A 14,457-nucleotide genomic window follows, 5' to 3' on the forward strand; every position below is an offset into this window, starting at 1 on the left:
TGGTAGTATTTCATTTCGTCAAATGAGTTATGTGACTTTTATTGTTGTTTTTGGACTGAACTCCTCCTTTTTTGAGGTTTTATATGCAAGGCAAGAACAGGCTTCTCGGTTCTGGCGTCTCTCGCGTTGATAGGAGCTCAGACACTGGCCATCCGAATATACTTTGCACAGCGGAGGTTGGATGGGGGCTCCAAGACGCATCAGTGGGTCGCATGTTTTATAACTTAAAGATAATGTTTTTCAAGATTTCTCTTTCCTCCCAGGCAATTAATCTCTGCAGACGTTAAGTCAGATGCAGGCAAGTCCATTTGTCTCCATTCTCTTCCTCTCTTTCATCACAGCGTGTGTTCGTGTGGGATCTGGACGAGACAATAATTATTTTTCACTCCTTACTCACGGGGACTTTTGCATCCAGATATGGGAAGGTAAGAATCCATTTTCTCTCTCTTTTTTTTTTTTTTCCCACAAGACAGTCTGTCCAGCTGCTTTGTCCCGGGAACTGTGGGGGCAGTTTATGAGGCAGCTTCTCCAACAAAAGCTGCCCCCTTGGGTCAGCCCAGGTTTGAGAACTCCTACAGAATTTTCCCTGGACATGTGAAAATTTAATTAGTTTCCCTTCTACTGTCTCCCACGCCTTTTCTTCCAACCCATGAAGCCTTCAACATCCACTTGATAGGATGTAAGCTCCCACATAGTCTTTAGTTGTTTCCCTCCTAAGGGGGCTAGGATACACGGCAGCCAAAAACAGTCATCTCAGCTAAGAAACGAGGTAACGGATTTTGCTCCATCCCTGTTGTTTATCTTAGTGTCTCCGGCAGATGAATTCAATTTTCCTTCCGTTTTTCTGAGACAAGGGGGAGGCGTTTTGTCAGCCCCAGCGTGGATCTTAGCAACAGCTTTGCAAATGTATCATGGACCAATTATCTTGAGGAACCGCCCCGTCAGAGTTCTGGGCAGATGCTATCAGCTGATTGGTGGTGAATGGAGGAAACGTTGAAACCAACTTCCTAACGCAAAAATGACCCCAGCTGCTAAAACCCAGACCCTGCTGGATTTTTGCGTTCATCCCGTGGGATTTTCAACCAACCGCCGGCGGATGCTCCAGCTGGCTGCCCTCTCTTTGGGGAGACAGGTGGGGGTGAGGGGCAGGGCTTGGGAGGACTGGCCAGTTATCATCTCACCCAAAGTGAGCGACCTGTTGGCAGCCGCTTCCACGCCTGGGTAGGAACCAGGCGACTTACCAGCGCCTGGAAAATATTTCTGTTTCTGTTTAGAGACCAGGAATATGATTTGACATCACCTCATAGCTTTTCCAGCTGCTCGTGGTTTTTATGGGGGTTATAACAAGCTGGATGTGTAATTAGCAACATAGATTTATCGTCTGCCATTAGGTTGTAAAGAGTCTAAAAATGGTGTTGGTGGTGCAGAAATCTCTTGCCGCGTAGGAATGCCGTTAATACGTCTAGCAGTGCTGCGGGAAATCCGGCGTGCGTTTTTGGACCGTGCACAGCTTAGGTAAAGGATGGCAGAGTGGAGAGCTGCTGAAAAGCCCAAGGCGTGGGCCTGGCAGCCTTTGTGAAAAGTTGGGCCGCCCCCAAGGGGCTACAGTAATGGGTTGCCCACTAGGTCTTGGTGTTCTGTGGGTTTTTTAACCTCTCCAGTAAAGTCACCTCCCCTAAGAAGCGTCCCTTGGCTCTTCTTGCCCTTAGAGAGAGCCCTCTGAAGCTCTGCAGCCCCACGCGACAGTTCAGTTCTCATGGATCCCGAGGACTTTGTAATCTTGGGGATGGTTTTTGTGTCTGTGTCTCACCATCACTCCTTAAACCGAATTGTGCGCTCCCTGAAGACAGGGAGAAAGCCCAGAGCTCCTTTCTGGGCCCCATGCCACCCGGTCCGTGTCATTCCTTATTGCCTGCTCCCTCTCTCCCGCCCTACCTCCTGACTCCGCCTTCCAGGGTCTTTCATGAGCTCTCCGGCTCTGTTTCCTACTGTTTGTCCTCAGTTGCTTTCTGTCCTCATGCCTGCCACATTCCCCCCCATTGCTGCTGGGCTCCTCCCAGAAGCAGAGCCTGAGACAAGGAGTGAGTGCAGGTGGTTTATTTGGGGGAAGCACCTGGTACAGAGTGGGAAACTGAGACAGGGAAGGGAAGGTGGCCAATACAGGGTACAGAAATAGTTATGCTGCGGTAACTGGGGCTCAGCCCCACCAGGGACCCCTGGGAGACTCTAGAACAAACCTCAGAGTTGACCCACCCAAGGAGCAAGGATGCTGGGATATTTATCCACAAATCCCCTTCCATCATGGGCTGAGGACTTCTCCTAGGAACCTTATCTCCCGGCCTTGCTGGCCTGCCCCGAGAAAGCCCTGGGGCAGGACTCGCAGGTGCTAACAGTAGAAAACCGCTGCGTGTATGAGAATAGCAACAGCTGAGGGGACACGAGGGCGGGGCACTCTAGAAACCTCTGAGATAATCCAGAATGTTCTAGAAAGTTCTTTTACTGGATCAAATCTTACTTGTCTTTCAGTTCTCGTTTTAAATATAGCTTCCTCCAAGGGGACTTTCCTAACCGCTCTCCTCCATCTAAATTGCGTCTCTCCCCATAACTATGTTTTTCATTTGTGTTATAATTATGCACTTATTGTCTGTCTTCCTTCCATGCCATACATACCACAAGGGCAGGGACCATGAACATTTTTTATTGACCCAGCTAAGCTCAGGGCCAGAGTGACTCAATAAATATTTGTCGCCTGGATGTATCAAGACAGTCGCCTAGAATGAAAGCTGTATGACGACAGGCACTGGGTTTTTTTCTGTTTTGTTCATTGCTTTATCCCCAGTGAATAGAACAGTGCCCCACACTCAGTAGGCGTCAAATAAATATTTGCTGAGTGACGGAAGGAAGGAAGGAAAATAGTATGAAAACAAAAAATTCCTAACCGGTGGCCACCCGCCAAATGCAGCCTGCAGACATTTTTGTTTGGTCCCTCAAGTGTTTGAAAAAATGTGAATTTAAAAGTCAGGAGATTGCACAGACCAAAACAATCTAGATTTCCAACTCTTCTTGAAAAATTAGAAAATCTGGTAACCCTGCATTCCCATGTGGCAGCAATCCACAGGAGCCGAGGAGTGATGGCCCTGGTCAGGGGCGGGGGGGAGGGAGGTGGGAGGGGACACGCTCTCCAGCCCATCCGCAGCCCCTGCCTGGCCTGAGTAACCCATTTACGGGACCCTCCTGGCCCCATTGGCATCCAAGTTTTGACATCCATCGTAGAATTTAAAAACCACAAAAGGTCCCAGCTGGAAGGACCATGCTGGGAGACCGTCATGCCCAGTTAGCCTCTGCGGTGCCTCAGGAGAGACGAGACCCAGAGAGAGCAGGATCGTGCAGGAGACAATGGGAGTCAGCCTCAGGCTCGCTTGCCTACTTGTGTGTTTCCAGGATGTCCAGGGAAAGCCGAGGTGAGGAGCTCTTACAGCCCCCAGGTCTCTGGGACCATCTTCATTCCTTTTTTAGAATGTTCCACTCCCTCCTCCAGCTGTCTTAGGTGAGGAATGAGTATTTTTTTATTTGCTAAATCCATCCACCCCAAGAGAGACCCAAAATGACCATGGCTTAAACAAGATAGAAGTTTATTTCTTTCACCTAGCAGTCCAGCCACACATGGTTCAAGCTGGTGAGGCTGCCACACAGAGCAGCCGAGGACTGGGACCCCTTCGTCTTGTTCTCTGCCATCCCTGGAGCGTTGCCCTCATTGGCAAGATTGTCTGCATTCCAGCCAGTGAGAAGGGGAAACAGGAAAAGGAGAGTTTACCCCTCTCTTTTGGATATTTTATTTGTATTTTTTTCCTTCTCTTTTAAGGGCCAGACCCAGAGGTGGCACATATCGTTTCTGCTCACATCCCCTTGGCTGGAACTTGATCACATGGCCACATCTAGCTGCAAGGGAGCTGGGAAATGTAGTCTAGTCACCTGCCCCATTAAAATTCAGGGATTCTGTTAGAGAGAGAAAGCAAGAATGGATATTGGAGAAAACTAGCATTTTCTAGCACAAAGTATCACGTAACACAAGGAAGAAGAGTAAAAGAGGAAAATGTTGAGGAAAAATAAAATTAGTTCTGTTCAAGAGACCTAGAGGGCAACTGTATTTATGGGTCTGAAGCTCCAAAGAGAGTTCTGGGCTACAGTTACAAACTTGGAAGTTGGAAAAGTGTAGAGGATCTTGAGGAGCAGGAGTGTGAGTCCCATTTTGCAGACAGAGTAACTGAGACACAGGGAGGTCATGTAGTCAGGGTATTCGTAACAGAACTGAAATACATGACCTTGACTTTTGGCCCACAGCTCTTTCTCTTTATGCCTTTCCAGCAGCCACAGCCATATGGAAATATTAACAGCTGGTATCAAGCAGGACTCTCAGTTTGAAATACGTAGTGTTTAAGCTACAAAGGGAATTTATTGGATTGCAATAACTGAAAAACCCAGAGATATCTGGGATTCAGGTCAGGCTGGATCCAGGAGCTCAAGCAATGTTCTTAGGGCTTGGTCTTTCTGCATCCCTCAGCCAACTTTCTCCATGTAGTGACTCCCTCTCAGCAATCCTGACTAAAATAGAAGATCTTCTATTTCCCAACTTCCAGTACAACTCCCAGGCTTGGATCTCATTGGCCCAAACGGGGTCAAGCCCATCCATATGCCAACTTCTGTGGCTCAGATTGGCCAGTCTAGACCGAGAACCCATTCCAGGCATAGAGAGAATGGTGGAGGAACAGGTCAGCTCCATCCCAGCCAAATGGATGGAGTGGGAGAAGGACGGTCCCCCAAAGGAAACTGAAGTGCTCTTTCCAGAAGCAGTGCGGACCGTGGAGGTCCACACGAGAGGGGAAAGAGCAAAGCAGCTCTCTGCTTGTGGCCATTGTGCTGAGCGCTGTACAGGAAGCAGAAATCATCTCCACTGTGGTCCCAGCCAGAGGAGCAACTCCCTGTTTACTTAGGGAAATAAGACCAGCAGAGCCAGAACGATTAAGGGATGATTCAAAACAGAGTGTTTGAGTTTTAAAACAGAAACTGGGCTCCCTTCCTGGTCCCAATCAAGGCATGTGCTGCTCGAGGCTGTCATCTCTCCACTTCCTTTCCGTCTCTTCCCACCCCAAACTCAAAGCCAGAGCCAGAGCCTCCCTTTGGTAGCTGTGCCTCCCGCATCTTGTGGATCCATTAGGATTCCCTGGAGAGCCGCAGCAGCCAGCGTTCCAGCCCCTTTCCTAGCCTCCCCTCACTCCCACCTGCCTCCCCGCGGTCCCTGAACTGTTTTTTTCCAGCTGGGATCAGGCAAATGCAGGGTGGTCGGGAGCGTCCGTTGATGGCCAGGAAGAGATTCTAAGATATTAATCAGCAGTGCCCCCCCCCCCCAACCCCGGGAGGGCACAGTGGCTCGGCCCTGCCTCCTCCTCCTTGGAAACCTTGCCTTCCAGGCAGCTCAGTACCAACTGGAAGCCCAACTCCAGGACCAGTTGTGTTTTTTTTAATAACAGCTCCATTGACGTCTAATCCACATACCGTAAATGTACCGTTGCAACGTGTACAATTCAGGGGTTCTTAGTGTATTCACAGAGTTGTGCAGCCATTGCCACTATCCAATTTTAGAATGTTTTCATCACCCCACCAAAAGAAACGCCACACCCACTGGCAGTCACTGCCCATCTCCCCTCCCCCCAGCCCCTGGCACCCACTCATCCACCTCCCGTCTCCGTAGATTTGCCTCTTCTGGACATTTCTTAGAAAGTGAATCATACAGTAAGTGGTCGTCTGTGCCTGGCTTCTTTTGGTTAGCACAGTGTTTATCCCTGTTGTCGCATGTGCCATTACTCTGTTCCTTTTTATTGCCACGCAATCTGCCGCTGTGCCGATGTATTGCATTTTGTCTGTCCGTTCATCAGTTGACAGACAGCTGGGTTTGGGCTGTTTTGGATGATGCTGCTGTGAACATTCGTGGACAAGTTTCTGCACAGACACATGTTTTCACTTCTCTTAGGTGCTCACCTCGGAGTGGAATTGCTGGGTCACGTGGTAACTCTAGGTTGAACGTTTTGAGGCACTTTGTTGCCAGATTGTTTTCAAGAGTAGTTGCAACATGTTTCCTTCCCATAAGCAATGTATAAGCGTTCCAGTCTCTCCACACCCTCACCAACGCTTCTTATTATCTTTTGACTATAGTCCTCTTAGCGGATGGGGGGTGGTATCTCACTGTGGTTCTGATTTGCATTTCCCTAATAACTAATATGTTAACTAATGACTAATGATGTTTTCATGTGCTTATTGGCCATTTGTAATATCTTCTTTGGAGAAATATCTGTTCCAATCCTTTGCCCATTTTTTAATTGGCTTATTTGTTGTAAGAGTTCCTCATATATTTTGGATACCAGTCCCTTATCAGATATGTGATTTGCAAATATTTCCTCCCATTCTATGGGTTGTCTTTTCCCTTTATTGATGCTGTCCTTGAAGTATGTAAAGTACTGCAGGGGGAGGGGCTTGAAATTAAATTTGAGAACAGTCGGCCAAGGAAGGAGGCCTCCTGGAGAAGCTGAGTTTTTTTTAATATACACAAAGTTTTGAGGTTGTATTCAACGTTGTATTTTAATCTTACATTGTAATCATTTTTTAGAGGGCAATCTGTGTCCAGAATGATGAAATTACATGGCGATAAATACAGTATTCAACCTAAAGAGACAAAAATACAGAAGGGCACAGAGCAGTAGTCTTATCGGTGCGACACATTTTAAAATTTACTTTCACATGCTGAATCAGAGGAATTTAAGCCTAAATTAAATTGTTATTTTTATCTGTACAGTTCTTTAAGCTTTGAAAGTCATTTTTAAAGGCCAACGGCTAAATAGTGTCAATATTCTATACTTCTAATCACAAATACATCTTAACCTCCTGGATTCTAAAGACACGGGCCACCTAAAAATCACGGGCAAACACGCACCCACAGACACGCACACCCCCCACCATAGAGGGTTAGAGGGTCAAGCTTTGACAATTCTTTAAGTAAACAGTAGGCAAATTCAAGCTGATACACATCTTAATGAAAAATAAGCAGCCAGAAAGAAATCCATTTAAAAAATAGATTAAGGAGCAACAGAGACTTGAATCTGTTAGTCTTTCTGGTGGAGGGGAGACTGTTCCGTCTACGCCTCGAGTAGCAGTATTTTCCCCCTAAGAAACTCCTCGTGTAAGTGGCACGGTGTTTTTAAAGGGCGGCAAAGGAGGAATTGCACGTACATGATTCAGTTTCTTGTTTGTTGTTGAATCCAGCTTGGTGGATAAAATGGATTCAGAACATCTTACTAGGAACAGCCGCAGGCCCGGCTGCCCACGAGAGCAGAGGGGCAGCAGCTCCTCACTGTGTAGGAAGCTGCTGCTTATCGAGCAGTGATTAAACTTAAGGACTTGTAAGAGAGGTGCGAAGATCAAGGCATTTTACCCCAAGATTCATATTCTTATGAAGAGAGTATATTACCTGCAACACTCAGGGCAGCAAGGGGAACAATCTAAAAGACCGTTAAATGAGGGGACCAGCTTTGTCAACAGTGCCAGTCCCGCTGCCGGGAACGTTAAGGTAGCTGTCACTTCATTCCCTGGACGTTCAGCTTTGTAGGACTTTGGGATTATTCTCCGTAATCACGGGCGCAGTCGGGCGTCCGGCTGACGTGCCTGCTTCTCGCCCTGCGCCGGCCCCAAGTCCAGACACACCCTGGCCTGGACGAGCCCTGTATCTGTCGCCTCGCACTACGAGGCAAACGTTTCCTGTAACTTCCACGCTGGCTTAAAGCAGCTCATAGTTAAATATGAGCGTTCTATACAAGGACAGTTACCCTTTACAAAAGCAAAACCATCCTACAAAAATTACTGGAGGCTGAGTTACAACATGAACTGTGGTTTGAAATCACATTTGCGTAAGTCTCAAATTTACAAGAAAAAAAAACCAGTTCCAGGGGTTGGCCAAGTGGTGCAGCGGCTAAGTTCACACGCTCAGCTTTGGTGACCCGGGCTTCACAGGTTAGGATCCCAGGCGTGGACCTACACACCGTTCATCAAGCTGTGCTGTGGCAGCATCCCACATACAAAGTGGAGGAAGATTGGCACACGTGTTAGCTCAGGGCAAATCTTCCTCACCAAAAAAAAAAAATCAGTTGTGGGCTAGCTGCTGTACTGCTGAAGTTCTCTGGTGTGGTCACTCTCAGCTCTGTCATATGCCCTTTACAGTGGAGGAGGGATGTTTAAAAGGTTCAGCAAAGCTGAGCTGTTCTCTCCTTTGGAGGTGAAAGTAAATTCCGTGGCTGGATGAGCAGTTTTACCACTATCATCAGTTGATGGAGAGTCAGTGTCGTCATTTTTGTAAGGATTCAGTCTGTTGTAAAGGGCTTCAGTTACATTCCACTGCCTTCTCAGTTCACCCCCTGGTGGGAGACGGGATGTTCTCACTCGATAATGTGCACATCACATGCACTAAGCCAGGGACGCCTTCCCCCTGAGAAGCCGAATTTTGAATAAAGACTTAAAAGAAGTGGAAGAAGAGATATCTGGTGGAAGAGCAGAGGGAACAGCAAGTGCAAAGGCCCTGTGGCAGAAGATTGCCAGGTGGATTTGAGGGACAACAAGGAAGCTGGTGTGGCTGGAACAGAGCAAGCGAGGGGGAGAGTAGTACCGTAAGCAGCTTTTACTCCGAAGTGGGAGCCATGGATGTTTAGAGTAGAGGCAGGAGAGGGTCTGAGTTATATTTCTAAAGAATCCCTCTGGCTGTTCCCCGGGAGAGTAGACTATAGAGGAACGAGGTTGGAGGCAGGGACACCAGGGAGGAGGCGGCTGCAACAATGTGGCTGAAAGATGAGGGTTGTTTACACGGAGCCGAAGAGATCGGGGTGGTGAGAAGTTAGCAGGCTGGATATATTTTGAAGGCAAAACCGACCACGGAGCTTCCTTACTCACCTCCTGGGCTGCAGAGATGCCCCATCCTCTGTCCCTGGTCTCCCTCGGAAGGGACCTGATCTGTCCTCCCCCTGTCACCAACCAGCAAAGTCCTCTAGAACAAATCCGCCGTTTTTTGCCCGTTCACGGTGAGCCAAGTCCTGAGCTGTGGGCGGTGTTCTTTTTGGAGCTGGACCTCAGATGCAGAAGTTGAGTTATTCACGTTCTTGGTCCACTCGAGGCCCCTTTCTTGTTTCACGTGGGTTCGGATGGGTGCTTCCTTCTGGACCCGTTCGTCCGCTCCCCGCCCCCCCCATAGTGTACTGTGTAGCTTCTCGCCTGTTTTCCTGTCAAATACGCATCGCCCTTCTGCGTGCATCTCTTTGCCGCGTATGTAAATGGCGTCGTTTAAATGCCCCGTGGCTCTCCCTTTTCTCTCTCTGCTCTGTGGTTTTCCATCCGTCCATGTCGCCGTACATCCAGCTCCATCGCTGGACCTCAGTGGTTCTCAACTGGAGGCGATCCTGCCCCACGAGGGACATTTGGTAACGTCATCAGTGTTTGTAGTTGTCATGACTTGGGGGTGTGCTCCCAGCGTCCAGTGGGTGGAGGCCGGGGATGCTGCTAAAACGTCCTGTGACGCGCCGGACAGCCCCACAGCAGAGGATTCTCCAGCCCCAAACGTCCATAGGGCTATGGTTGGGAGACCCTGCCATCTAACTGCTGCTCTGAACCCCAAGGTGCCACGTCCCCTTATCCCCCTCCATGGGGAGGACCCCCGGCTCCCCCAGCTCCCCCACAGCACAGACAACGCTGTATCCTTCAGGGACTGCTCTGAGCCTTCCACCTCTCTCTCCCTGGCTCCTCGCCACAAACCTAGAAACTTGGCACCTCCTATTGTACACATTTCTGGAGAAACTGAGGCTCAGAAAGGTGGCATGATTCAGCCAGGGTCACCCCGCTTGGAAGGGATGAAAGCCAGGATGTGGCTCACAGCTCTTAACCATGTATCTCAACCGCGTCCCGGGGATCCCCATGAATGTCCTCAGGGTAAACAGTAAAAGCCCCCGGAGTGAATTCTCCGCTTGACTGTGAGGGTCTGGTGTGCTCACAGCTTCATCCCTGGGCACCGGCTGTGCCTGGCCTATTTGTGGAATAAACAAAGAAATCAATAGCAGACGGGCAGGGAGTTTTCAGCGTGTGTGGTTGCAAGCCCTGTAGAAATGAGATTGCAGGGTGCCTGCCCCCCAGGGAACGAATGTCCACATGGGTGACAAGACAGGGGCCTGTCAGCCTCTCCCCAGGGCCAGGATGCTGGGCGCCAGCCTGGCCTGGCCTCACCCCGGGCCAGGGGTTCAGCAAAGCTGTGGGGTGTTCAGCCAGTAGTCCCTGGAGGCAGGCCTGGGGCCGGGGACACTTGGCAGGTGGGGGACCTGGGATGGGATCAGGTGGCCCTTGGTGCCATCCGTGCAGAATCCTCTCCTGGGTTTCCTTCCATGTCACCCCTTTAAAGGGCCAGGCCCTGCTCAATCTGAAGAGATTAGAGGTTTCGAGCTGGCAGTCTGGGGCCAAACGGCCTGAAAACAGCTTTAGTTTGGCCCCGTGGTGTTTCCTTAAGGTCCAGACTCATTGCTTATATTTTAAAACCCGATGTCTGACATGAACATCGTGAGGAGTGTGACTCCGGGTGAATCCCCGCCTCAGCCTCATCCTGCAGGGAGCTGTGGGGGAAACACACCCGTCCTGGACATTGTCCTGCCTCCAGGGACGAGAGCTGGATTCCCACCCCTGCGCCTCAGTCACTGGGGACAGGCATCCGCACGGGGCAGAGACTCCCAGGCGCTTCTGGCCTCAGGGCATCCTGGCCAAGTGGCCCCAGGAGCCCAGGGTGGGCCTCAGAAGAGAGTTGGAGATTCCAGTCCCCTTGTGGGCACAGGCTGCGGCATAGGCGCACAGCACTGGAAAAGGGGATCAGGGTCTGGACGGAGCACCAGTGGCGTTCACTCCTCCGTCCGTCCATCCTTCCGTCCATTCATCCATCCGTTCATTCTTCCATCCATCCTTGTATCCATCGGCCCATCGGCCCTCCATCCATTCCTCCATCCATCATCCCATTTATTCGCTCATTCGTTCGTGAACATTGTGTGAATATTGATGTGTCCAGCCCCGTGCCAGGGTCCAGTCGGGGGGCGGGAGTGAATGCATGGACGAGGTCTCTGCTCCCTTGTAGCTCAGTTATAGGGAGGGGGATGGGCACAGGTAAACACGTCGTTGAGTCCTCCCCAGTGTCTGGGAGACTGCGTGGCCCACCTCTCCAGCTGCGTCTTTCACCTTTAATGAACACCCGCACAGACGTTCACTCATTCTCCGTTGTTTGGGCCCATGAGCAGGAGTCAGGTCCTCCGTGGGTGGGGAGCTGAGCAGAACTCACGGGGAGCCGGGCGTCACCCCACATGAGCCTCCCACCTGGGCAGGGAGGGCAGCCGGGGCATCCTGCCCATTTTACAGGTGAGGACCCTGGGGCTCGCCATGCTTACGGAGCAGAACCGGAAGCCTCCAGAAAGGGTCCTTGGCACAGGGTTTCCATTCCCCTTTAGGGTTTACTTTTTAAGCTTTACCACTTTTTTTTTTAGCTTAAAACTTAGTAGTTTTATTTCTTAAATAAAAATTATATGTATCTAAGGTGTACAACAGGATGATTTGGGGTGCATCTAGAAGGGCTTGGGAGGCTCCAGCCTCCTTTGAAGATAATTTTGGGCATGACAAGGGAAGCTGCCAGAAGGGTCTTTGTGGCTGAGTCGGCTCCATGTCCAGACTGCCCGCCTCCCCGCTTCCCTCAGCAGCCAGAGGAGTTGCTTGAAAATGCAAATCAGTGCCGTCCACCCCCGACCGAAACCCAGCAAGGATTCCCACTGCCCCCGGGGGGGGGGGGGGGGCGCACTCCTCACTGGTCCACAGCCCAGTTCACGATACCGCCCCGAACCCCTTCCCTAACCACCACACGGGACACCTGTCAGGTACACAGAGGCACCAAATTCCCATCTGTCTCTGGACCTTTGCATATGCTGCTCTGAATTCTTGGCATATTCTCCATCCTCCTTCTCCACCCCTGTTACCCCTTGGGAAACTCAGCTTATCTGTCATAACACAGTTCAAAAGTCACTTCCCTAGGGGTCTCCAGACTGTCCAGGCCCCGTTATATGCGCGTGGAACTCTTTTAACTTTTGGCCTATCCTCATTATCATTCCTAAATATCTCTTGAGTTCCACACCCTTCTCTCCATCTCTACCACCACCTCGTTCGTCCCAGCCACCGTCTCCTCTTCTGCATGACTGAGTCTTGTAGGACCCAAAACTGCTCATCGCCAGAGCCCTGTTGTCCCATGAGCCCTCCTGGCCATCCGAAGTGTGGTCCAGGGACCGGCATCACCATGGAGCTGTTAGAAATGCAGTCTCGACCCCCCCAGATGTTCCGAATCAGTGTGGGCATTTAAAGTGACTCCTTCACGCCTTAGTCTGTGACACAAGATGTCAGCCGTGGATTCACCTGGTGACGTGGATCCAGCCAGCCCGCGCCAGCCTCTCCAGTATCTAGAAGAGGCTGGGCGGAGAGAGCCTGGCGGGATCTTGACTCCGCAAGGCCCCAGCTCCTCTGCGCCCTCCGACCAGCGCCAGCCCTCCCCAGCCCTCAGCGGGTGCTGTTGGGTGATTCCGGCTCAGATTCCGGAACCCAATTCCCAGCGCGGTGCCATCAGCGTTCAGTCAGATCCAGTTGGTGATACATGGCTTGACCTGTCTGTTACCGCTTTACAAACTGAGAAGAAATAAAAAACCCTGGTTTTATGACCCGGCAGTGAAAGACTATTTGTCGAAGTCGCTAAGGTCCAAATCAAAGTGCCCCCCCGGAGGACTGTTAGTTGGTTCAGGGGCCCACAGAGTCTTCCCTCTTCTTTCTCTTTCTCCCGCGTCCACCTTGAGAGGGAGTGCTCATTCACTTCAGCCCGTTCAGACATCTAGAGCTTTCCATCCTTTGACAAACACAAGCCAAAGTGCTTCAGCACATCTGTTTATTTGATTTCTCTAATGAGAAAACCTTCCAGTTTCCCCGGGCTCAGCTGTGTTTATTGACTTTGCGTTAGCTCAGTGAGGCAAGCACCTTGAAGTTGAAAGGCCTGGCCGGGGCCCTCGCCGCGGCCTCCAGCTCCGAGCCGGAGCCAGCCCTGCCCAAGGAAAACAGAGGCCTCGGAACTCTATAAAATAGATTTTCAAAATAAATACTGCCTAATTCGCTCGGTGGATGTGGATTAAGTCAAGATGAATACAATTTGGAAAGGATTTTCTGAGGAAGTCGGAGATTTCTTTCCCCCACTGGGGGTTAAACCTTGTTCTTCAGTCTTTTTCTTTGCCTCCCCCTCCAGCTCTTTCCCCTTAAGTAAAAGGTGGCTAATAGAGAAACGGTGACTTAGAATGACCTTCTCGGTGATGATTATTGACTTTGTAGGACAAAGGGTAGTGAGTTAACCAGTCGCTTCATTCTAGCCGTAACGGCAAGAAGCGAACATCTGCCGCTGTCATCCGAGGGGGTGGATGAGGACAAGGGTGGGGAGGCTTTGAGAGAGGTCCTCGAGGTGAGTGACAGTTGGAGGGGCCGGGGCAGGGTGGCACCCTCTGGAGCTTCAATCCCCCATGATGGTGCCTCCCTCAGCCAGTGGGCCATCACGCCAAGTGCCTCTGCGTATGTATTTTTAAAGCATTAAAAGGATTATATCCAACAAAAAGTATATCTCGGCGTGGTTTGGGGCTCTCAGAAGAGTGCCAGTTTGCGGAGACTCTCTTTGAAGCCTGTGCTCTCGGCCCGAGGCGGGCAGCCTTCCCTCGCAGCCTCTTCCACTGCGGCTGCGGGGTTTCAAGCCGATTAAGACTCCTGAGCACTTCTGATTTTCCGCCCACAAATTTAACAAATGCTGGCTGCTTCCCCAGACTTCCTTTGCCAACTTTTTTTTTTTCCTTCTCTGGTCCCACGTTGCAGTGAATGCTGACGGGCATCTGAAAACAAACCATCATCAGAAGAGGGCTTTAGATCTCCCAGGGAAAACCCTCGACAAATTGTCAGTTGGGGTAGAGTGAGAAGCTCTTTTGTCTTTCCTGAATGGAGGGGTTGCTGCTCACAATGGTACGTGGTGAAAAAAAGTCCAAGGCACCTTGCGAACCTCGATAATGGGACCCATTTTTCTTCCGGCTTAACTCGCAGGTGGAGAAGCTGTCCGCCCCCGACGCCCCACCTGCACTTTCTATGGTGCTTATTTGCCAACAATAGGGCGCCTGAGCTGTCCGAAGACCGCTGGGGTTCCCATGAGCCTTCAGTGACGAGGCTGTCACTCAGTGAATGGCAGGAAGGTGTCGACGCAGTTATATTGGAGGTTGACTTTGACAGGCAAGAGGAGGGCCCCCCGCCCTGCCCGCTTCCCACCCTCCCGCTGTGCATTGGTGA

General features: G+C 50.7%; 1 protein-coding gene across 1 annotated transcript in view; it reads left to right on the top strand.

Annotated features, from left to right (window-relative positions):
• EYA2 (EYA transcriptional coactivator and phosphatase 2) overlaps positions 1-14,457 on the top strand; it is a 251,791-nt gene that overhangs the window by 169,406 nt on the left and 67,928 nt on the right. The window contains exon 9 of the mRNA XM_046678181.1: positions 342-425. Within this exon, the coding sequence (XP_046534137.1) occupies positions 342-425 (84 nt within the window). The remainder of the gene's footprint in view (positions 1-341; positions 426-14,457) is intronic.

This window comes from Equus quagga, chromosome 12 (assembly GCF_021613505.1).
Source record: "Equus quagga isolate Etosha38 chromosome 12, UCLA_HA_Equagga_1.0, whole genome shotgun sequence".
Classification (NCBI taxonomy): domain Eukaryota; kingdom Metazoa; phylum Chordata; class Mammalia; order Perissodactyla; family Equidae; genus Equus; species Equus quagga.